The 24,725-nt window shown below is 39.7% G+C and overlaps 1 protein-coding gene and 1 non-coding gene across 3 annotated transcripts; both read left to right on the top strand.

Annotated features, from left to right (window-relative positions):
- Window positions 1–132: 132 nt before the first annotated feature.
- On the top strand, window positions 133–23,459 carry KICS2 (KICSTOR subunit 2). Of its 2 annotated transcripts, XM_019732437.3 has the most exons (4): window positions 133–368; window positions 5,808–6,093; window positions 16,425–17,237; window positions 21,735–23,459. In XM_019732437.3, the coding sequence occupies exons 1-4, from the start codon at window positions 134–136 to the stop codon at window positions 21,832–21,834; spliced, it is 1,434 nt and encodes a 477-aa protein (XP_019587996.1). In that variant the 5' UTR covers window position 133; the 3' UTR covers window positions 21,835–23,459. The 2 variants fall into 2 exon arrangements, with proteins under 2 accessions (XP_019587996.1, XP_019587994.1); XM_019732435.3 differs by lacking the exon at window positions 21,735–23,459 and having other exon boundaries at window positions 16,425–19,934.
- Window positions 8,137–8,272, top strand: LOC141570310 (small nucleolar RNA U109). The gene has a single exon (XR_012494314.1). It is a non-coding gene; the product is annotated as a small nucleolar RNA U109 (small nucleolar RNA).
- Window positions 23,460–24,725: the final 1,266 nt, after the last annotated feature.

Genomic DNA, 24,725 nt, shown 5'->3' with positions numbered 1-24,725 from the left:
GGTCCAGGCGGCAGCGCGCTCACGAGCCCGCTTGAGGCGGTCACGCGCACGCACGCGTGTACGCACGTTCCCTGAGAACCCGGAAGTGCGAGGGAGAGGAGAGCCACGTGGGTGGAGCTGGAGTGCAGCTCGCATGGGGGAGTCTATCCCGCTGGCCGCCCCGGTCCCGGTGGAACAGGCGGTGCTGGAGACGTTCTTTTCTCACCTGGGTATCTTCTCTTACGACAAGGCCAAGGACAATGTGGAGAAGGAACGAGAGGCCAACAAGAGCGCGGGGGGCAGCTGGCTGTCGCTGCTGGCGGCCTTGGCCCACCTGGCCGCGGCCGAGAAGGTCTATCACAGCCTCACCTACCTGGGGCAAAAACTAGGTACCTCCGCCCCGCCCCCCGTACCCCTTGAGGAGGAAGGAAAGTGGGTATAGTCCCGGGTCGGCAGTGGCTTGGGTTCCTTGTTTCTGTCACTCCAGCTACAGGCTGAACTCGGCACTCCCAGGTCTCCTCCCACCGTTCCCTTCCTTCCCTCGGCTTCCACAAACCCCGCCCACCGGCCTCAGCTGCAGATAGATTGGCGGATGGGGTGGATGCTCTTTGCAGGGCTGTGCCCCAGACAGATGAATATATCCATTTTGCCCAGTGCATGGATTCGTGCCATTAAATGAGAAGTAAAGCAAACTCTATGTCTTCGCTCTTCTAACCAGTGACACAGCTGCCAGAGGAGCAAAACTTGGCAATGCAACCTAGTTAGAGTTAATGAACACTATTGTCTGGCTTCTTAAGGTTAACCCCAGAGAATTACAGATGGAGTTCTACCCCCTCTTCGTAAGCTCTCAATAAATAATGAATGAATGAAGAAATAAATGAATACTGGACAGCGAAGGCAAGAAATATGCCTAACACTAGCAAGAGGGGATTTCGGGGTAAAATACCATCCCATGATAAATCTTGCCTCTGAAAATAAGATGCAAGAGCAGATTAAACTGATTTTCACTAGTAGAAATAATTAGTATAGGAAGATCAGAAGGAAATAATGGGGCTATGCATACAAGGTATAACTACTTAGAAATACCAATAATATGAATCCCAGAGCTTTTAGAGTTGTTTTGGTACTTTGGCCTATATTAGATACTTTAATTATCAGAGGCACAGGATCTGGTATGAATGAAGGGCACATATGTACAATGCAGAGTAGAAATGTAAAGTTGAGTGTAGATTCCATTTTGATTCCCCACCCCCACCCCCAGGTTGCCTGGAGGTGACCATGTATGTACATCTTGCTTTCAGTAAACACTCAAGGGGCAAAGCTTTCTGAGATCTTCTGTTTTAGCTTTTCAAATAAGTTGTTATTTAGTATGTTAACCTATTGGCAAAAACTGGTAAGACAGTTTCACCGTGTATTTTTCCTCCCCTTTTTACAGTGGCACTTCTCACAAATTTGCAATTGCTGTTGCAAGTGTTATCATTCCCCTTTCTACAGATTGGCACATTATGTATGTGCAGTGTAAGTAGGTGACAGAGCCCAAACCAGAATACCTGCCTTTGAACTGTCAGATTGTGTTTGTATCCATATGATTTATAAAACATTTGTATATACACTATAACTTACATATATATGAAAATGGGGAGGATTCTGACTGCAAAATTGAAGTGTAATTTTCTGGTAGTTTTAGTTGTTTTTAGATTCCCCCACCTCATCACGAAGAGTGGTGGTTGACCCTAGTGCCATGATTCTTAATTTTTTTTAGCATATTTATGAGAATTTGAGTAAACCTGTGGACTTACCCCCCAGGAAAATATGTGTAATACAGTTTTGCATATAATCTGAGAGGATTCAATTGGGTTTCCTAAAGCCTATTTATAGACCTCAGTAAAAAAAAAAAATCTCTAAGTTGTATGTGGCTGGTTTTAGGTAAACAGAACTGGCTGCCCTGTATGTACGAACTTGTGTAGGACCATCATTATCTCTGACTTGGGTTCTGTGAAGTGGGCCTTATGTAAAGTAATTGGTTCTGCCTTGACCTCTCCCTGGTTCAGCCTGACGGCTGTGCCTTGAAATTGACCCAGGGAGCATTTTACACTGTGCAAAGTGCCAGGCTCTGTTCAGGCTCCCAGGTGACCCGTCACTTCTGAGTAAATGTTTTGAAAAGAGCATGTTTAACTTTAATGCCTCTTAACTTCTTCACATGTATAGTAAATGTGGGTTCCACATTTTTAATTTTAATTTTGTGACTATCTTAGAGATTTTTTTAACTAGAACGTTTGTGATACCAACATGCTTACCATATGATTTCATGATTACTCCATTTTCTTAAAAACTTGGGGAAAATCTTTTGTGTTGCCATTTAAAACATTCCCATGTTCTTCACCTACTTTGCTAATTAGAACATTTATGGTTTTTTTTTAAAGCAATACAAAAAGTTTATGTATATTTCTAAACTTTTAGTACATGGTTCAGAAAAGGGAGTCTTTTTGACCTCACTCTTGTGACATGTTTGTTGGAGACCTTATCAATGAATCCTGATCATAGATGTCCTTTAGACAGAGGACAGATCTGACAGGGACCCCCTATTCCCATCTTGGCTCACTGATGAAAAACTTCGGGGCGAGCCCTTCTCTTGGCGCCTTCTCTTTCCTTTAAGGGGAGAATGTACTGTTGGGGGAAGGACCAATGACTCAGTGCCTGTGCAGGATTTTAGAGTCATACTTTTCTCCCCTTTGTTTCATTACTGGAGTTTCCTCAACCTCTGGTTGCTGGAATTTAGCATGGTAGAAAATGACTTGAGACCTGATGTTTTAAAATGATCATTAGCAGGATAGTATTTGAAATTTCATGTTGTGAGACAAACTGTTGAAATCTTGACAAATAAGCACTCATAACTAGAGCCTTCTGGTAATAATTCAAAATAATCATATTTTGTTAATTCAAAAAATTGAAAAGAGAAATTCTGGTGTCTCTGATTTCATTTCCCAACGCGAAGGAAGGCCAATCCCCACTGGATCGACCTAACCAGGGTAGTCAACAAACAGGACTGTACTCCTGAGAGCTTTGAGAAAAGAGACCCCTGTAAAGAAATGCACTGTTGGTCTTTCCCTTCCTTAGAGTGTCACTTTATTGGTTTCACATAGTAGTGAGTGATGTTTCTTGATAAGCTTTTAAGAGTATTCTTTGTATTTATGTGGTGTTCCCACTCCCCCAGAGAAGGGTAATCTGATAAAGGAAGGTATCCCTTTCTCACCCAGTTAGAATTTTCCTCAAGGCCACCTGTTTAACAGTGGAAGTAAGTACACCATTGAGGTCAGCTAGCTCTGTGAAATAGGTAGGTAGCTATTGTTTTTTTGTTTTAAACTTCTATTTATTTTAAGTGTGTTTTTCCAAGACCCATCAGCTCCAAGTCAAGTAGTTGTTTCAATCTAATTGTAGAGGGAGCAGCTCACAGTGGCCCGTGTGGGGATCTAACCGGCAACCCTGGAGCTACGAGCATCGAGCTCTAACCAACTGATCTAACTGCTCTAACCAACCGCTGCTGCCCCCTCCTTCCCAGCTATTCTTTTTACGATACTTGAAGCTCCCAATTCACCATAGAGTTCAGAAGCTCAAGTATGTAGTATTGAGCAAGCATTTTCTTCTATCATTTATAAATGGAAGAGAAAGAGATTAGTGTTATTGAGTATGTGCATTGCTTTGCTCAAGATACATTACCTACCAAATGTTACTTCATTTTGCCTTCTTAGCAGCTCTCTTATTACTTAGTTGTGTTAAAAACAACTAAGGTTCAAAGTGGCTAAGTCATTTGCACATCACACAGCTTGTAAATTTGGAAGCTGGGATTTGGAACCAAGTCTGTCAGACTTTCAGAGCTTTTAGGTTTTACATGGTACTCTTACTATCTTCCTAACCTGAGAGATTTTTGTCTTAGACCTGGGCACAGGGGTCTATTTATTCCATATTATCACTTTGTAAAATCTGTAAAACTAGACTGAATATGGGCACGGAGGAAGACAGACCCTCCAGGGTGCAGTCCTGTACAGAATGCTGGGGTCAGAGTCAATCCACCTGTAATGTGGATCTTGCTGCAATTAGGAGGGAAAATGATGTAATGCCAGTCAGTCTGTGGTGGGGACAGAGCCAGGAGTGCAGTTTCTAGGCTTTCGGCCTCACGTGGAAAGGTGCTGGCTCAGGTAGTAAATGGCCATCAACTGTGACTGGATGGCCATCAGCTGTGGCTAGTTGGCCGTCAGCTGTAACCAGTGAGCCACTGGCCACTAATATAACTGCTGTGGCTACGCTAACAGAAAATGGGAGCTAGCAAGAAGATGGTGGCTGAGCTAGCAAGAGTGGATTGCAGAGAAGCAGATGCCGCCAGCGAGAATATAATGATATGACTCCCCCATCTATGGCTCCGTGGGTGTTCCTGCTTGGCCTCACCATATCCTGCGTTCTTGTGTGGGGAGCGGGAGCTGACACCCTGCATGACACCCTGCATGACAAATGGCACAGCGAGCAGGGTCCCCTGCATGACAAGTATATTGGAGAAAACCGTTTTCTAAGTCTTAGTAGTTTGTGGAATCAGTAGTAACTAGGGTGACCAACCTTCTACGTTTGCTCAGGGCTGAGGGGGTTCCCAGTACATGGGACTAAAGGAGGGTTTCTGAAGAAGCGAAACTCAGTGAGTGGTTAACACATGGAAAGTGGTGGGTAAACTGGGACAAGGTGCTCCGTAGTTGTAAAGGGTGTAAGAGTCATTTCTTGAAGCATAAATTGGGCAATGAACTAAAAACGATGTTATGGAATGTTTCATTCTGTAAGAGGATATTTTACAAATACCTCGATAAATAATTTTCACTCCTAATTGATATGTTTAGGATAGTCATAAATTCTTTAATTCATTAAAGCATTCTGTATATATCAATAGAAAATTTAAACTGTCACCCATCTCTGAGATTTTTGTATATTCCTAAGAATTAGGGTTTTAAACCTTCTCAGTTTCTGTTCATTCGCCTGATGTCTTGTCTCTGACCCTTTGCCGGCTGCATATGAAAACTATGAAGCTGGCTCTATAATTGTTAGAAATATAGTTGATCATGTATCAATCCAGAGATAAGGAAATGATACCTCTGCCATTTGATTCGAAAGGATGTATTTGGTCTTATTTTTTGCTGATTTCCTTTGGAACCCCTGAGTTACAGCAGCAGTTATTTATAATTGCTTGTTGCTCTTAATAATTCACAATATACTGCTTACTATGTTATAACCTATCGTGTCAACCTTGTCAAGAGTACTAAGATTTTCTTTTTCCCCTGGGATCCCAGGAGTCTATCTTCTTGTGTAAGGTCGATATATGTGTGTGTTTTCCATTTTATGGTTTAAAAGATAACATTCAAAGGCAAATGCAACTCTAAAGCAGAAATAAAATCTTTTGATTTACCAGGAATAACAACAGTGTTTCATAATTGGGTGTTATCATTTGTTTTAAATATATTTTTGTGGAAGGAGGGCTTTTTACATCTAGCTTATTTATTCTCTGAAGTAAATCTGAGGGGTGGGGGAGAACGGCTGCATGATTAAGGAAATCAAACACAGGTCCATTGCTAAACTAATGAGTGGCACCAGCCATGTGTTTAACTTATTCCCCAGTGGAATTATCAACCACAAAATATTTCAATCCCAATCACAGGAGTCAGAGAATCTGGTAAATGAAAACCCAGTGAGCTCAGTAGGTTCAGAGTCTTTCCTTTTGGATGCTGGGAGGTGTTTTGCGCTTCTGGTTTCTCTTCCTTACCTGCCATGTGCTTATGTTGTTCGCCCACCAGGGGGCCAGTCTTTCTTCAGCAGGAAGGACTCCATCCGCACCATCTATACTTCCCTGCATAATGAGCTGAAGAAGGTGGTGACTGGCCGTGGGGCCCTGGGGGGCACCGCCCCCCACGTGGAAGAACTCCTTTCCCACCTGTCAGAGCAGCTCTGCTTCTTCGTTCAGGCTCGTATGGAGATCGCAGACTTCTACGAGAAGATGTACACCCTCAGCACACAGAAGTTCATCAATGCCGAGGAGCTCGTTGGCCTTCTGGATACCATCCTCAGGAGGTACAGCTCCAGGTCAGTGGAGGAGAGGCGGGAGGGAGGGGTGGAGTGTGGCAGCCTGTGGATCCCACGCGGACCCTCTGCGTTTCCCCATGCTCTTAGGAAAGCCGCCGGTGAAGTAACGAAGGAGAAGAGCTTGTTACTTTTGGTACACATGACTTAACCAACAGGTATACATTCGGCACCTTTGGGCTTCGTTAACACCGTGCTGATGGGTACTTCTCTAAGCAGTAGTGAAAGACCAATCATGAAATAATCCTTAAAAAATGGCATTGTAACTGATTTTGATCTTATGAAAGAGTTCACACAACAAGAGAATTGTGTATGAAATAATGTGACTTGTTAAAAAGCCACTATTCAAATAAACGACCCTTTCAAAGTAATCACCCTGGTGAGTTATCCTCGTATTCCTCACATGTAGCCGTAACGAACATGTGTTGGAAACTCCTGTAGAATTGCTTTCGGTGCTTGTGGCCTCCTCTTGGTTTTGTCTTAAACTTCCTCACGGTACAGGCAGGCATCTGTGCTTCTGATACTTATGGCTTTTTGTCATAGTCAAAAAGTTATTTGTAGCCAGTTTAATTTTTAAAAATAAGATGTGGATCCACTGGAAAGCTTTTATTTGAGGGAAGTTGCTACTTATAAAGAAATGAGACTAGTTATAATGTATTGCTCACTGCCGGACCCAAAAAGCAACACCAAAAGAATTTATGAAGTGTTGTGAACATCATTGATGTGTGTGACCCAGTTTTATTTTGGGGTCCCTGCAGCCTCGCGTACTGCCTTACACATAGTAGGTGCTCAATAATTTTGTGATGGACTGAATAAAAAATGGTTACTTTGAAGGATACCTCTCCTTTGGAATATATGAGTTTATATTTTGTTTGCTTAAAAGAGAAAAGGTACTAGGTGTGTTTGATTATATTCCCAAGTGAAGGATAATTCTCATCTGATTAATGGACTGGGCAAAGAGGGCCAAGGGAGAAGACTAGTAAGAGAGATTTGCTGGGGACATAGACTCTGAGGTGACTGTTAAGGGCAGGTAAGGTTTTGAAAGCAAAGGTAGGAAAGAAGGGAGCAGATGCTTTGAGACGAGGAGGTGATTGCTGACCACTGAAAGGCCTCTGCGTCGTGGGAGCTGCTGTTCTCCCTTCCTGAAACGTTCTTGTCCTCGTTGTTTACTCATCTTTTAAGTCTTGGATCAAATGTCCGAGAAGCCCTCTCCTTATCCTACCCAAACTATCACTCCCTTAGTCCCTATCCTATTCCCTGATTTATTTCTTTCACATTCCTTATGGCCATCTGAAATTACTGTTGTTTGCTTGGGGTGTTTTTTCTTTTCTCACAATTAGAATGTGAGCTTCTATTTACAGCTTCTATGTCTCCAGCACCTTGAACACAGCCTAGCACATAGTAGGTTCTCAATAGGTGTTTGTTAAACGAATCAATGAATATTTGGTAAACAGTAGGGAACCATGAAAGGCTTTTGAAGAGGGCAGTGTCTGTTCTCATCTTTTTCTGAGACTGACAACTGTGGCATTGGTGTGTGGGATGGGATGGTGAAGGCAGTGGTGAGAGGAGGAAAGGTCAAGTGAGCAGAGTGTTATGGTAGTCTGACTGATGTAGCAGGGCCTCGTGGTTGCAAGACAGTGGGAAAAGAGATGGGGACAAGAAAAGTGTACAAGTCTTGGTAATAGGATGGTGGGAATAATGAGAGGTTTCTGTCAAAGGTGGTTCGGAGGTTTTGCACAACTCTAATGATAATATTTACAGGATTGAGAAGTCAAGAGGGGCTGGCTTAGAAGGTAGTGAGTGCTCACTTCGGGAGCACACATACTAGAGAGAATGTAGTGAGCAAAACTTGGAGCAAGTTTGGCTTGAGTTGCTAGCAGATTTTCAAGTAGAGATTCAGCAGGCAGTTGGAAATGGGGATCTAGAGCTCAGGTGAAAAGGCAGAAACAGAAAACAGTTGGAGGCCATCTGTATGAAGAAGTAGACTTATCTTGTTTTTTGGTTTCAAAACTAACATAGTCATATTTCTTTAATAAAGCATCAGTGTTGCATGTGGAAATATGACTGCTCCTCATTCCTTTGGGAGCAGGAATACATCCATAACATGCTACAGTAAAAAGGAGTTCTCAGGGCTGCCAACCTTACAGTAGAGGTTGAGTAGTAGTATATTTCTCCTACATGAAAGAAAGGAAGGAAGGAAGGAAGGCAGGCAAGCAAGAAAGCATCAATGGATTTTTCAGCTGGCAGGAAAAGGAGGGTAGTATTTAATATAGCTGTTTTGAAGGAAACTAGCACATACTGAGCAACTGCGGTGTGCCAAGCACTGTGCAAGACCCTCTTACGTGGTATCTGATTTGAGTAACAGGTGTTGTGAGCGCTCCCTGTATGGAGTCTCCCAGAAGTTAAGCTTGCTCAGGGTCATGCAACTTATCTTTGAAGCCATCTCTCCATGACTCCAGAGCCCACGTTCTGTATATACCATTGCTTGTATTAAATAGTGAGATGCTTTTTATCCAGTCCAGATAAATTATCTCTGTTGATCATTTTGCAAGTCAACAATAAGTTTGATTCTTATTTATTGAATAAATAATAAGACATAGTAAGACTGTGGAGCAATAGTCTTCTGTCATAGTAAGATAGAAAACATCGTAAGAGCTACTACCGTCCCCTGCTAGGAAGAAGAGTTGTATACTGCGTAAAATCATGTAACGTGCATATTCACTCTGAGCACGACATAGTTTGGTTAATGTATTATTATGTTTTTATTCTTTTAAGTTTTTCCTTAATTTTTTATTTTGAAATTTTTAATCCTACAGAAAAGTTGCAAGAAATAGTATAATGAACATAGAGTTACAATATGACTAGTAATTCCACTCCCAGGTATATGCCCAATGAAAATACAAAATGAAAACATACACCCACATGTAAAAATTTTCACCTGAATGTTCAAAGCAGCATTACTGATAATAGCGAAAAGGTAGAAACAACCCAAAGGTCCATCAACTGATGGATGAATGGATAAATTGACGTGGTATACTCATACTATGGGACATCATTCAGCAATTAAAAGGAATGAAGTACTGATGGATGCTACAATATGAATGACTCTTGTAAAATTATGCTACATGAAAGAAGCCAGTAACGAAAGATCACATATTGTATCATTCCATTTATATGAAATGTCCAGAATAGGAAAAGTCATAGATACAGAAAGTAGATTACAAATTCATAGACACAGAAAATGGCTGCCAGGGGTTGTGGGGGCGGGGAGGGAGGATGGAGAGTGACTAATGCTTATAAGGTTGCTTTTGGGGGGTCGTGAAACTGTTCTAAAATTAGGTACTGCTGATGGTTACACAACTCTGAATACATTAAAATCATTTAATTTTATACTTTAAAAAGGTGTATGTTATGTATGTGAATTAAATACCAGTAAAATTGTTACTAAAAAGAACTGTGCAGTGAATACACATATCCTTTACCTAGAGTCACTATTATTGAAATTTGGCCACGCTTCCTTTGTCTCTCTCTGTATATAATTTCATTTCCCTGAGTTGTTTGGAAGTCATGAAACCTTACTCCTAAATACTCCGGTTGTATCTTCTAAGAACCACACAAAACTGTAACATAGTTTTCACACAGGAAATTGAACACCAGTTTTCTATCATCATCTAATATATATATATAGTCCATATGCAGATTTCCTCAGTTGTCCCCAAAAGGCCCTCCTTAGTTGTTATTTTTTATTGTCATGTATTTTTGTTCTTATGATATATTCTTAATGTTTATATTTCACAGGTAATACATTAACATGGCTCAAAATTTATAAAGTGCGAAAGAATGCATAGCAAAAAAGTCCATCTGCTTCCCCCGCCCTTTAGCTACTTAATTCCCTTCCTCAGAAGCAACGAATGTGAGCGAGTTCTTCTGTCATTACGAGAGATCGTCTGTGCATATGAATACGCACATTTTCTTTTTTAAACAAATTTTACACGTGTACAAATTTATTGTTTATAAATATGATTCCTCAAACCTGAATAATATATATACATATTTTTTTAATAAATAATTCTTTGAAAACCCAAAACTAAAGTACAGTTTGATTCTCAAGGGGAAGAGATCTCATGGGAAACACTAATGTGAAAACGGTTTGCTGAACCAGCTCGGAAGCTTAAGAAAATACACAGACCTGGGCCCTTCCTCTTTTTCCCCAAAAAGGTAAAATGTAATGATTCTGGATTGGGGGTCCAGAAATTGGTATGTTTTAAAAATTCCCTGTGATACTGGTACATAATCTGCGTGACAAAAATTAGATAAGAGAATGATGCCAACACTAGGATACACTGTGTGTTGAACCTTACAGATGAGTGTGTGTGTGTGTGTGTGTGTGATTATATGTATACACGTGTGTGTCTCTCCTGGGTATGATTATTACTATTTAATTTCATTTTTATTTACCTGTTTTGTACAATGAGCATAAAAGAAAATTCTGGCTAATCTTTTCTGTTTGGTAGTTAAAACAAAACTGGAACACAGATTTAATGCAAATTAGTATTTACTCTCCTAAGTCAACAATATAATTTTAAGAAATGATGCTTTTAAAGAAGTCAACAATTATTTATGTATTTCTAGACAGCTTTTTAAAATCCCTCTGGTATGGGAATAATATACCATTCAATGATTTTTATTCTTTAATCATAATTTTATAGCTAGAATTTAAATAACTTTTTTTTTTTTTGAGTTACATAAAATTTCTGTTCGCATTTGAGGAAGCATAGTTTTTTTTTTTATCTGAATGCTTCTGATGACAGAATTCTCACGAAAGGCAGAACTATGATTTGTTGTTTAGGCTTTATGCCCTTTTTTTCTTCAAAAACAAAAGATTTGTGATGATAGACTGTAAATGAAACAGTTAGTTGTGTGTATAATTCAATGGGGTTAATTATTGCCCACTGAATATTTCGTAAGCAAACCAACAATAGGACAGTTTCTATGAGATTCATTCTACTCTAGGCACTTGACATGTGCCAAGATCGTAACAGTACAGACTTGAGGCTTTCTATGATCTTGCGCCAGCCTACCTCTTCAAATTCATCTACGGCCCATCAGATGCCTGAAATTGCAGCCAAACTTTTAGTGAAAAGGAAGAAGCCTCAGAGAAATCTTTGAGGATTTTTAAGCAGAAGCCAGAAAACAGTCCATAATCTAAATGTGTTCCCCATTTCCTACTTTGATTTGTATTATTTATTTTGCTTAGAATGTCCGCATATTTGTAGAGGAGGAAAAATATCTCTCTCCTCTACCCTTCTAAGTTCTCAGCTGGGGTCCCTTTAACAAAAGACATGTTAACAAGAGAAAAGCAAAGAAATGTATTTCGTATAAGTTGTATGTGACAGGGAAGCCTTCATAAAGAAATGAAGACCCAAAAAAGCCGTAGCCTGTGTTTTTATGCTAGATTTGATGAAGAATGGAGAGCTGTGGAGAAACCTACTTGGATGAAAAAGGGTCTGAGCTAAGTGTAGTGAACTGAGAGAAACAGCAAGGCCTGTTGGTTGATTCCTCTCTGCATCCCCCTTAGTCTTTGGCGATAAGGATGCTCCTTCCCCAGGGTATGAGGAGGACCCCTTCACTTGAGGGTTTTCTGACCTGCTTCCGGGGAGGGTCAGAAAGTCCTTCCTGCACATGTCATGTCTCAGATTCCTTCAGCTTAAAATATTCAGTATCGAAATTGTTAAAAGATTTTGCCTATTTGTCTTCAATTCAAATGGAGATTGCAGCCAAGAAATCAAGAGAGAGCAGAGATGAGAAAGGGCAGCAATGGAAGAATTAAGAAAGATCCAGAGCAAAGACGTGTAATTAGAGACCAAGGCTAAGATCATCTACACCTTCCTATTCCCAATGACTATGCACAGATGTGAAAGATGGACAGGGAATAAGGCTGAAAGGAAAAAGAAATGGATTCATTTGAAATATGGTGTTGGAAGAGCGCTCTACCGCGAGCAAGACCAGCAAGTGGGTCCTAGAGCAAATTAAGCCTGAAACATCGCTGGAGGCAAAAATGACAAAACTGAAACTGTCCTACTTCAGATACATCATGAGAAGGCAGGGTTCTTTGGAAAAGGCGATAATGCAGGGAAAAAGAGAAGGCAGCAGGAAAAGAGGAAGACCAAATATGAGATGGATTGACTCCAGGAAAGAAGTCACAGGCCTGAGTCTACAGGAGCTGAGCAGGGCTATTGACTAGAGGGCATTGTGGATATCATTCGTTCATGGGGTCTCCAGGAGTCAGCTGACTCAGTGGCACATACCATATTTTGGAGTAGCATGTTCTGAACACAGTCACATGGTTCTATCATGTATCAGTTAGCTATTGCCGCAATCATTCTGTGTAACAGACCACCCCAAAATTCACACTTACGGGCTTGCAGGTCTTTCGGGGGTTGATTGACCCGTGTTAAGCTTAGTTGGGTAGCTCTGCTTAACACAGTTGGTCTCACTGGGCTTGGCTTATTGCTGTGAGCTTTTGGGCTTAGTCTGCTCCACTTAATGTTCATTCTGAGCCCACGGTTAGAGGGGAAGCAGAACAAGTCCAGCCAAGCTCATTTTAAGCCTTTCCTTGCATCGGATTTGTTACCATCCCTTTGGCCAGTGCAAGTCACATGGCCCAGTCCACAGTCCAGAGATGGGAAAATATACCCTTCCTGGTATGGGAGAAGCTACAGAGTCACATGGCAAAGGGTGTAGAATCAGGGGTGGTTCCGAATTGGGGCCAGAAATTTAGGCCCTTGTCATCGCATGGCTAAATCCTACCTGCTCTTTTTTTTTTTTCAATTGATCCTACCTGCTCTTTAAGCTTTATGGCTCAGTTCAAATCCTGTCTCCTCTCTGGTCTGCACGATCTTTCAACCTAAGGAAATTGCTCCTTCTAAACTGTTATTGTATTTGTGCCCCTCATAAGAGATGCATTACTTTCTACTTACATCCTTTATAAACACCTTCTTCTAACATGGGAGGTCCTGCAGGGCACACTTCTGGCTAATTCATCTTATATCTTCAACATATTTGTATCTAAAAATGAATTAATTTTTTTAAATAAGAGATTACAGATTTTTGTTACTGTGGTAAAATAGCCATAACAAAATTTACCAGTTTAACCATTTTTAAGTGTACTGCTCTGTAGCATTTAGTACATTCACGTTGCTGTGCTGCAGATTTATTTTTAATTGGGCTCTGACTTCTCACATGCATGGGACCTGCAGACTTCTTTTGGAGAAACTCGATATAGATTTGTAAAGGAGGGAGTGTGTTCGCACATGCGCTCTCACGTTCTCTCTCTCTGGCTTTTTAAAGAACAGATGTTCTCTGCAAATAGTTGTCAATTTATTCTGCATTCAGACTTGTTCAAGCTTGCTGCCATAGCTGAGGTGTATATTTTTGGATTACAACAATTGAGCAGATCCCCTATAGTATGAGTTGTGAATAGGTATGAGGCACACAACAGAGTGGAAATGGGAAAATGATACCATGTAATGCTAATCTCAAAGTCGTGGCAGAATAACATTAACATGCATTTTTAGCTTTTCTTAAGAATGAAAAATAGCTTTGACATTCACATTCATTCTAATAAATGTTGAGCATTGGAATACTTTTAGTATACTTATGGAAGAGCTTGTTCAGAATTCTTTCTGAAGGTTTGTATAGGGAATTCGTGTTCCTTCAAGGAGAATGTTGGATATAAAGGATCATTTCCAACTGGAAGCAGAAAAATAGAGGATTGTGTTTGGAGAATTTTCTCCAATCTCATACCATTTTCTGTTTAACAGTCCTACTGTGTTTATACTTCCATGGTAAATTTTCCTGATAGCCAAGCATCTGTGATACTTAATGCTCCTTGATTGTCAAGGGACCTTAGCCTTTTGGCTAAGGGAATAAGAACGTTTCTTACAATTTAGTGATTCTGAGACATGCTAGTATGCGTGTGTGTGTGTGTGTGTGTGTTACATGTTCTTAATGTTCATTCCAAAGCATGTAATGTTTGAAGAGGGCAAAGTAGTTAGTTAAGCACCTGAGCTAGAGGATTTGAAATCTGTTTTATTTTTGTGATTCTTTAAGTATATTGCTAGACTAGACCCTCCACCCATGTTTGACTTCCCTATCTTGAAGGATGTTGAGGGCAAAGGGCAAGTAATAGAAAAAAATCAGTGTATTATTGTTATATGAATAACTATATCGTATTTATCACATGATAATCAGTTTCTATCTTCTAATGTCCGACTAGTGTGGCCTCTCTTAATCATAACTCAATTAGTATTTAAATACATTTTTAAAAAACTATAGGTAGACTTGGGTAATTTTTTTTCTACTTGTTTAATTGATAATCAGTATTTTTCCCTTTCAACTGGGGCCATAACAGAGCTGTGTGAGACGCTCTGTCTCACTGACAGTAAAGCAATTAAATTACACGGGCTCAGGCCGTGTAAAATCTTCGCCTGTGCTGCCTGGGCATAAGATTTGCTCAGTAAATGCCAGATCTTGCCCACACCTTTAAAATGGGGTCACTTGCTAAGGTGATTCCTACAACCTTTACAGATGCTTTGGATCTTAGGAAGAGAGTAAGGACTCAATGTAGGCTCCTTGAGAAGCAGAGAGTACCAGGCCAGGCAGGCACTGAAACTGCCTAGCATTTTTCTCAGAAGAAAAGACTGAGCAAGAAAGCTCTAAGTGGTTCATACAGACAGGAGTCTCCTTAGTCACTCTGTTCTATTGTGACTGAACTTCATTTAGATCATAAACAACAGGCAGGATCAATGAGGCAGAAACTAAGATTCAAATCTTAACATAGTTACCGCATTTACTGAATTTCTACTATGTGCCATGTGTTGTTGGGATAAACGAGTGAAGGAAGTAGGCAGGTTTTACTTCCCCTCAGGAGCTCAAAGCGAAGGTGACCATATGTCCCAGTTTGCATGATAAATTATATAATTAAGCTACTAAAGGAAGACAGGTATTAAGAAACTAGAGGGTATAACTGGGGGACCTGACCTAGTCTGGGGGTGGACAGAGAAGACATTTCTTAGGAAGTGACTGAAGAGGAGACCTGAAGCATCAGAAAGAAGTATTGATGGAAGAGCCATGCTTTCACTGGCCTCAGGCCCTTTGCACTTACCCTTTCTTCCTTCTGCCTGGAAGGGTGGATACTCCCACATCCTGTCCCCTTTCCCCTCAATATTACTATTCCGAGTAAAGTAGAATGTTTTACAAATGGCAGATAATAATTCCTGAGTCCTAAAATTAATTTAATGCACAATAATCCAATTTTAAAAATACATATTAAATATCTAGTACATTGTAATAGTAAGGGTAAATAAGTTAAAAATGTTTTATTTACATATGTGTGTGTGTGTACTTAGTCACAATGAAAAGTATATGTCTAACTAGAGATTATGTTCAAAAATTTTTTTAAACATTTTGTCTAGAACAAGTATAAATGAAATCACACTACTGTCTTAAACTGCTTTGTGATACGATTGCATTTCCAATTATTTATTTAATGTCGGGGGAAAGTGAGAAGAATGGGAAAGTGGCTCAAGCTAAGAAGGGGCCAGATTATGCAAGGCCTTGTAAGCCTTTTTAAGGATTTTGGATTCTATCCTAAGATAATGGAAAATTAGTGAAGTATTAAATATTTTTTATTTAGCTACCATTTGTTTTTAACCGGGATTAAATATAAAGGGAATTTGGGAACTAGGATTGAATAAGGATTTTCTGGTGAATGTTCTAGTCCTTTAATAAACATTTATTGACTATATACTAGTTTCAGGTATAGGTGTATAGTCTGTACTCTTTATCTGAAAACCAGGTTTAATAAAACATTAGGGAGTGACCATGAAAATTAAAACGAGTTTAGTGTGTTATGTATACGCTCAAGAGATGTTTCAATGACCTTTTCTTTACCTCCGCTTCTTTAGGACCACACCCTGAAAAGAGGATGCCTTGTTTTGATGATAATGTTAGTCATACAATTCCCAGAATAAATAAGAAAGAATTATAGTTAATTTAATTTCTCTGTATTTGAAAAGAAGGTAGCCACTACTCTTTTTTTTTTTTTAAACATCAGACACTTCCACAGCAGAAGATGATGCTGACATAATCCTGAAAGGGTGGTTATGTCAGAATGACTTTTTAAATAAATCAACATGGAATCCTTCCAGTTTTCCTTCCCCTGCCCCATAGTATTAGTTGTCTGACCACATTTTTGCTTTTTTTGAGGGTAGAAAATGTAAACATGGAGTATTCTTTCCACTTACGTCGATTCATTTCCCTTCCCTCTGCAGATTTCACCACCCAATCCTCAGTCCTCTGGAAAGCGGTTTCCAGCTGGAAGTGGACGTGCTGAGCCATCTCCTGAAGGCCCAGGCTCAGGTCTCAGAGTGGAAGTTCCTCCCGTCTCTGGTCAACTTGCACAATGCCCACAGCAAGCTGCAGACGTGGGGCCAGATCTTTGAGAAGCAGCGGGAGACCAAGAAACATCTGTTTGGGGGGCAGTCTCAGAAGGCCGTCCAGCCCCCACACCTTTACCTTTGGCTGATGAAACTCAAAAACATGCTTCTCGCCAAGTTTAGCTTTTACTTCCATGAAGCACTGAGCCGACAAACGACTGCTTCAGAAATGAAAACGTTGACGGCAAAAGCCAACCCAGACCTTTTTGGAAAGATTTCTAGCTTCATCAGGAAATATGACGCGGCCAACGTGTCCTTAATCTTTGACAACCGAGGGTCCGAGAGCTTTCAGGGTCATGGCTACCACCACCCCCATTCCTACAGAGAGGCCCCCAAGGGTGTGGACCAGTATCCAGCTGTGGTGTCTCTGCCCAGCGACAGGCCTGTCATGCACTGGCCCAATGTCATCATGATCATGACAGACCGTGCTTCCGACTTGAACAGCTTGGAGAAAGTCGTTCACTTCTATGACGACAAAGTTCAGAGCACCTACTTCCTGACCCGCCCGGAACCTCATTTTACCATTGTCGTCATTTTTGAGTCAAAGAAATCCGAAAGAGACTCCCACTTTATTTCCTTCCTCAATGAGCTCTCACTTGCCCTTAAGAACCCCAAAGTTTTTGCAAGTCTGAAACCTGGATCCAAAGGGTAGCAGGTAATCTGTGCGAAAGGTTTTCAGGATAGGAAATTGTGTTCTTAATTTCTCTGATGATCTGCAGTTGGCTGTGATTTGAGTTTCCATCCCTCCGTGCTTCTTTCAGAGCTAAATTAAGACAGATCTTCCCTAATTGTGCTGTCCACTTTATATGCAATTAAGGCCAATTGAATTAAGAATCCAAAGAGTAATCTAGGACGTGATCACGGCTACTGGGTATCTCCATGGTACAGCCAAGTACTGGCAGTGTTTTATTCTCCTGTGTTTCTTGTAGACCGAATATTTATCGGCCTTTGATGCTTCTTTCCTGATGTTTCTTTCCAGATGTTTTATATTATTCTAAACATTGTGTTCTAATGCAATTCTACACACCCTTTTCCCTATCTCCTACCTGGATGAGCAATTGGGATAAGATAGTAGATGGCCTTTTTAGAATTAAGGACTGTTATGTTTTCTATCTCATAAACAAGCCTATTAACATTAAGTTATTTTATAATTCTCATCTACAAATGAATTATGTTTGATGCCAAAATTAGAGTCTTGGTGAGAAATTTCTATCAGTTATTGAAAATGAAGGTGAATCAGAATGGTAGAATAACATCAGGTTTTAACAGTTCAGAAGACCCTATGGCAACTTTAATAGCCATGGATTCTTTTGGGGTGAGCTACACAGCTCACTGCATTTGTTTTTACCCCTATAAGGTTTGGATTTTTCACTGTTTTAAACTCAGCGTAAGCCATTATGTGGGATTTCTTTACTCTTCAGCATATTATCTGCTTGGCTTTCTGTTTATCAAAGCTTTCTGCTGAAATGTGTGTTCATGTTTGGCCCTACTCAGTGGCTTTTTAGGCTGAAAAAGCATGCAGTCTTGGTTTTTCTGCCACTTTTAGACATTCATTCGACTTAGCCTACTTTTTATAAAATCAAAACGGAATCCTGTACTTGCTGAAAATCAATTGTGTATTCAAAAGACATCTTCATCGTTGAGTAATCAACTGAGTACTTCAGCGCATCTGAACTTGGGATTCATGCTTATTTCCTCCAAATATTTTTAGAAGTAGTGATACATCTTAACACATGCTGCCTTCCCACTTTCCTTCAGTAGGAAGAAGGCATAATGGGCTGTGCAGACCTGCTCTTCTAGCTTACTGATTCAGAATAAAAATAAGCCACAAAGAGTAATTGGGTTGTTCCGTTTGATAGTTCCTACAGCGCTTATATGCAATGGAATATTCCAGTCAGTTCTGATCCTCATGTTTGCACAGAGCCACCGTTTTACTGGGCAACCACAGCAGACAAGCCGGTGGCATCAGCAGAGACCAGAGAAGCCCCTGCGAGTCCAGTAGGAGCCTGCCCACCTCAGTCTGGGCTACTTGGCAGAAGAACCCACTGGCCTAATTTCTGGGGAGAACATTGTTCTCTTTCATTTTTTTTTTAAAATAAAAGTCATATGATTTGTAAAAAGCCAGTTTGCTTTAAATAGAAAGTAGTGATTTCCCTGTCCATTTTATTCACTCAGGTTCTATAAAAAGCTGAACAGATTGTACAACTTTGACCTTACATAAAAAATTGAAAGCAATTGGAACTAAAACGTCAAATCATTTTTCCTCCCTTTTGTGTTTTACAAAGAAGCTGAAAAATATTCCTTCGTATGCGTGTATTTTTTTCCCCTAAATAAACCACCATTAGCCTTAATGCTATGCTTCAGTGTAACATGGACAAGAGTGTAAATAAAACACATATACAATACTTAACCATTCCTCACCTAGAACATATTTGAATTGTATATTTATTTTTGAACATATTTTGGTTCAAGCCAATAAGATCATTTTACTCTGAGATTTGTCCTCTAAATTCAGTAATGAAATGATCTGTAAAGTCTATGTTTTGCTAATTGGAAGAGTAAATCTGCCTATTTTCCACAGACTGCTTATTTTGAAATTTGTTTCTAAACCACAACTTGATCAATTTTTATGGGTAACCGGGAGTGTAGTCAACACTTAACTGAGGTTGCCAATGAGTCCATCAAGGAGTGTTTCATGTCAGGATGCTGTTTAGACACAGGGTGAACATTTACCACTCTGTTCTCTCTTGGGTCCAGCCTGGTATCTATGTGTTTTGAGGGAGTGTGTGAAAATAAAGCCTAGTTCTTTACTGAGGAGCCAACATCCTTTACATAATCACTTTCTACGTTTGGACGTATTGGAGAAAATGTACTTTCAAGAAAGATAATGGGGGGCGGCTGATAAGCTCAGTTGGTTAGAGTGCGATGCTTGTAACACCAGGGTTGCCGGTTCGATCCCCATATGGGCCACTGAGCTGTGCCCTCCACAACTAGACTGAAACAACTATTTGACTTGGAGCTGATGGGTCCTGGAAGAACACACTTAAATAAAAGTTTAAAAAGAAATGGTTGGTACTTCACTACATTCCCAGTAGAGTCACTCAGATGATCTTTAAATAATGTCCACCCTTTGATCTAGCAGCAAAATTGCAGTTTTGTTTCTTTGGCAAGTCAGCCTATGAACCTGACATCCTTATCTGTAAAATGGGGATAAGGAAATGTGGGCTCTTTTTCAAAGAATATGTAAGAATGGAATGAGATCATGTGTGTAAAAAGGCTTTGAGAACTTCCTTGGGTTTGAAAGCTGTATGAATAAACGATGGACCGCTCTTTCCTTAAACTCAATGCCCCGCCTGTTCTCATCTTTCACTTCAGGTTTGTGGCAAACCTGTGCTTAGTTACTAAGTTTGAACAGAACTTGAAGAACTAGTTTAGAAGATGAGGGAGGTAAATGCCTAATGAACCCACCCACTCTTTCAAATTTAGAATCTTTGTGGTTCTTTGTTCTCAAATTTTTATGATGGGTTGATAGCATCATTTCAGTTCTTCTGTATTCAAACTGATTTTTATTTTTCATCTGGTTGCTCTATCTATTACAGAGAGGTGTGTTAAAATCTCCAACTGCAATTGTGGATTTCTCCCTTTATTTTTGGAGGTTTTTTTGTATTTTGAAGTTCTTTTATTAGGCCGATATACACTTAACAATTTTCTTTCTCATCTATTAAGCATTCATAAACTAACTATCATTATGAAGTTTCCTGCTTTATCTCCATTACTACTCCTTGCTTTGAAGTCCATTTTTGCCTGATAGTTTTGCGATCATTCCAGCTTTCTTACGCTTTCTCTTTGTATGGTATGTCTTTTTCTATCCTCTCATTTTTCATCTATTTGTATCTTTATTTTTAAAGTGTCTATAGTAAGAACTAAAGAGAGAAGACTGACTAAAAGAGCAATAACAAATTCTGTGTTCTCCAATCTGGCAATGTCTGTCTTTTGATTGAAGTGTTTAGTTTATTTCTCCCATAGTTTTTTTACAGTCAGGATTTTGCTGATGGAATCTTCAAACCATCATTTAACATGTGTTTCTATCCTCCCCTCCCTTCACATTCGGAGTTAGATCAAGAGGTCTGGTCAGATTTAGTTTAGTTTAGTTTTATAGTAGTAATAGTGAGTATTTTATTAGGAGGCAGCTAATATCTGGCATTACCTAGATCAAAATGGTGAAATGGAGAAACCACCTCTATTTGGTTACCTTACAGACAGTTCATATAGGAGTTGCTGGATAAATGCTTGCTTCTTATGCCAGTTTTAAAAATAACGAGTTAGTTCCTTTAGCATCTTCCAGAAACACCAGGGAGTTTTTTTTTTTGTATTGTTTTTAAGTAGATATATTTATGAGGATTTCTGCCTCTTAGATTTAACCCTAAACTTAAAGCAGGCATTTTTGCCCTTGCCACATGTCACTTTTATGTGAATATTATGACTTTCCCTTATTTCTTCCTCAAGGTTAATTTTCTCTCTTAATTACTATTGACTATTTTCCTCCACATTTCCCCTCCCTCTCTCCCTTCCTCCTTCCTCTCCCTCCTTCCCTTCCTTAGTTTCTAATATCTTCCTACCAATGTCACTTTAGTCACTCCTTTCCCATTCTTCAGGGAGCCAGCCAGGACATACCCCAGTGGTCTCTGACCCAGTTTTGGAAAGCAACATCAGAAAGTATTCATGTTGATGGTTTTACAACTACTTAGTCTTTTTCAGGCACTGAGAGAGGAATACATAGAAGGGAAAGTTCAGCATTGGCACTAATGGGGTGACCACTAATAAGTGCAGCTACTTTGTAAGCACCCGAGACATTTAGCCAACTACAGCCAAGCAGTGCTGCATGTATTTAGTAGGTTATTTGGCACAAGCTACATACTCAGAACTAAAATATTTCCAGTTGTATTTTTACTATAATTTTTTATTACTAAAAGATCATTCTTAGTCTATTTGCTGCACTTCATCTGCATGAAAACATTACTTTAACTTGTGATTTTGTTTTTTCTTCAAGTAAAAGTTTAACAAAATAGATGTTTTTTCTCCACCTAAGTGAGAGAAAAAACATGCCATGGGACTCTCCAAGAAAGCCCTGTCGGTAGACTTGAGCAATCCCCCCCTCTACATTTTCTACATTTCCTGTTATCAATGCAATTATTTCATGGCCTTTTGCCTGAGCAATTCTAAGCTGCTTGTCCAGAGGAAGTAGACTTGATGTGCCATTGTGCTTTTGGAGACTTCTCTTGATATCATGTAAATCCATACGGCTTCATGAACGCCAAGTATTTTGACTTGTCTCTGTATTTTTTCAATCTGGTTTTGATAATAAAGTCTGTTCCTGGGATACTTTAAATTTAAAACCATATGGTATGAGTAAGATATCAACGCTAGAAAATGGAGAGATGCAAATGGGTTCCCCTTTCTGTAGCTATGTACCTAATGTCAGAACCTGGGCATAGGGTTCTGAGTGACGGTTTACCTCAGGGAGGGTCATGAGAGGTGACTGTTGGGGTGCATTCCGAAAGAGGACTCAGCCATGCAGTGGAAATAGCAGGAATACGTAGGATGGCACTTGTCACTGACCTCAGAGAGGAAGATGGTCATTGGGACCTTGTCTGACTTTGTCCCTAGGGAGTGAATTCTGCTTTTGCTGGTCTTAAAAACTGCAGAGCAATTCCAGAATCTAGTTAAACTTGAAAATCTGCTGCCTCACTTGATCTGAGATTTATAATGACTCAAACTTCTAGATTAAGTTCAGACTCATTTTACTCTTGGTGTGACAAGGTCTGACATTGCAGGATACCACTTGGCCCTTTGATCCTGGTTTCAGCCACTCCAGGCTAGGCCAGTGTTAGAGAAGTCCCCCGAGCAGAAGCAGACAGAGGGTATGAATGACCTCTTTCTTATGTTCAATATTCATTCATTTAACAATGATTACACATTAGCTGTACTAAGGGTGGTGATGCAACAGTCAACCAAGACACACATGGGATCTGCTTGTTGGTGCTGGTAGTGAGGTGAGCTGGCGTCAGCCTCCGGGGCAGGCCAGGAGCTAAGAAAGCAGAAAGGTGATGTATGCACTACAAACTTGTTTTACTTGCATACCTCCTTACCAATTTGGGGAAAACCATGATACCTTGATGGATTTTTTTAAAAATCTGAAACATTACATTTAAATAGTTTCAAAAGATACATTTTATCATGTATTGTAAATATTGGCCTTTAAAATTAAAATGTTGTTTTTTAAGATGTATCTAGAGAAATCATGGTACAATACAGACTTGATAGCCACCGTTTTCCATATTTAAAAATAACAAGCTTTGGGGCGGCAGGATGGCTCAGTTGGTTAGAGCACAAGCTCACGACAACAAGGTTGCTGGTTCGACTCCCACATGGGATGGTGGGCTGCACCCTCTACAACTAAAGATTGAAAACGGTGACTGGTCTTGGAGCTGAGCTGCACCCTTCACGACTAGATTGAAGGACAACGACTTGGAGCTGATGGGCCCTGGAGAAACACACTGTCCCCCAATATTCTCCAATAAAAAATTTTAAAAAATCCATATTTTTCACAAATATTTTATCACTTTTTGCTCCTTGAGCTCCATTCTTCTCCCAATTTTATCCTAATAAAATATTCCGCTTAGTGTATATATATATTAATATAATATATATACTTATATACTATATGTTCTTTTTTTTTTAACTTGAGTGTGTTTTTAATTACAGTTGACATTCAATATTATTTTATATTAGTTTCAGGTATACAGCATAGTGATTAGATGTTACTATATGTTCTTTCTGTTCCATAAGGCTGTAAGTGTTTAATGACCAAATGGCATATATATATATATATATATATATATATATATATATATATATATATATATATATATTAGAAATTTTCCTTGAACATTTTATTTGAAATACATTTTTTTCAATGAAACGAATAGGTTCAGTGTTTTTGGTGACTTGGTTAAAGAAATTAATTGTATAAATGTTTCTTTGTTTGGTGGGCAGACATTTTTATATCCTGCAGTAATACCTCATGTTAAGTACTGTGAAGGGTCTGAGATTGTATTAGTTGGCCTGCCACAATTACATGGGTGCTGTCAGAGGACATGAGACAGTTATTACAGCGATAGCAGTAGCCAGAATAGTACTATTTGTGCATTGGTTCCCTGAGTCCCAATTCCCTCATGACCAATGTGGATGGGCCCCGATGGATGCCTGTTCATACAAGTGGTTGCATTTCAGAAGAGGAATTCTGATCTTGAGAAACCCAAATGTTTTATAATAGTGAATAAGCATGCCTTCCATTTGCTCATGGGAGACAGTATTATTCTGGATAGTAAGTTTCCTAGAACTGCCATAACAAATAGGGTGGCTTAAAACAACAAAATTTATGGTCTCTTAGGGCAATAGAAGGAGGCGAGAAGTATGAAGTCAAGGTGTTGGCCAGGCCATTTCCTTCTGAGACCTGTAGGGGAATCTTTCCTTTCTTTCTTAGTTTCTGGTGGTTTGCTGGCAATTTTTGGCATTCCTTGGCTTACAGCTGCATAACTCAGTCTCTGTCTTTGTCATACGTAAGGACACCAGTCATATAAACTAAGTATATATGCAACAACCCTATTTCCAAATGAAGTCAGACCCTGAGGTACTGAGGGATTAGGACTTCAACCTCTTTTTGTGGGAGAGGGGACATAATTCAACCCATAACCATCGTGTCTGCTCTTCGCTCCAGAAAGAGGGAGACACTGTGATCCAAGGATGCTTGCAAGGCTACAAACATCCTTGAGAAATAGTCCGGAACTAAGAGCATTTAGTGCCTTGTTCTCAAGACCTGCAGAAACATGAGAAATCCATGGAAGATTATCGCCAAATATACCATGTAAACTTATGGGTGAGAAGTAAGTTTGTTTTTATGTGGCAGAAGAAAATACCTTAAAGGAGAAGCTAGAAAGTAGCTTAACCCATTAAAGTCACCTTCATAGAGATTCATTTGGGGAAAGAGGTCATATGGATGTTGAGAAGCTGAAATTAATTTCATTAAAATTGTCCCTATTCTTGTACCTCTGGGGAATATTCACATGCCCCAGA

This window comes from Rhinolophus sinicus, chromosome 1, assembly GCF_057876585.1.
Source record: "Rhinolophus sinicus isolate RSI-liver-muscle chromosome 1, RSI-T2T, whole genome shotgun sequence".
Taxonomy (NCBI): domain Eukaryota; kingdom Metazoa; phylum Chordata; class Mammalia; order Chiroptera; family Rhinolophidae; genus Rhinolophus; species Rhinolophus sinicus.
Note: the sequence above shows the minus strand (reverse complement) of the source record. Positions and strands in the feature narration are given on the sequence as shown.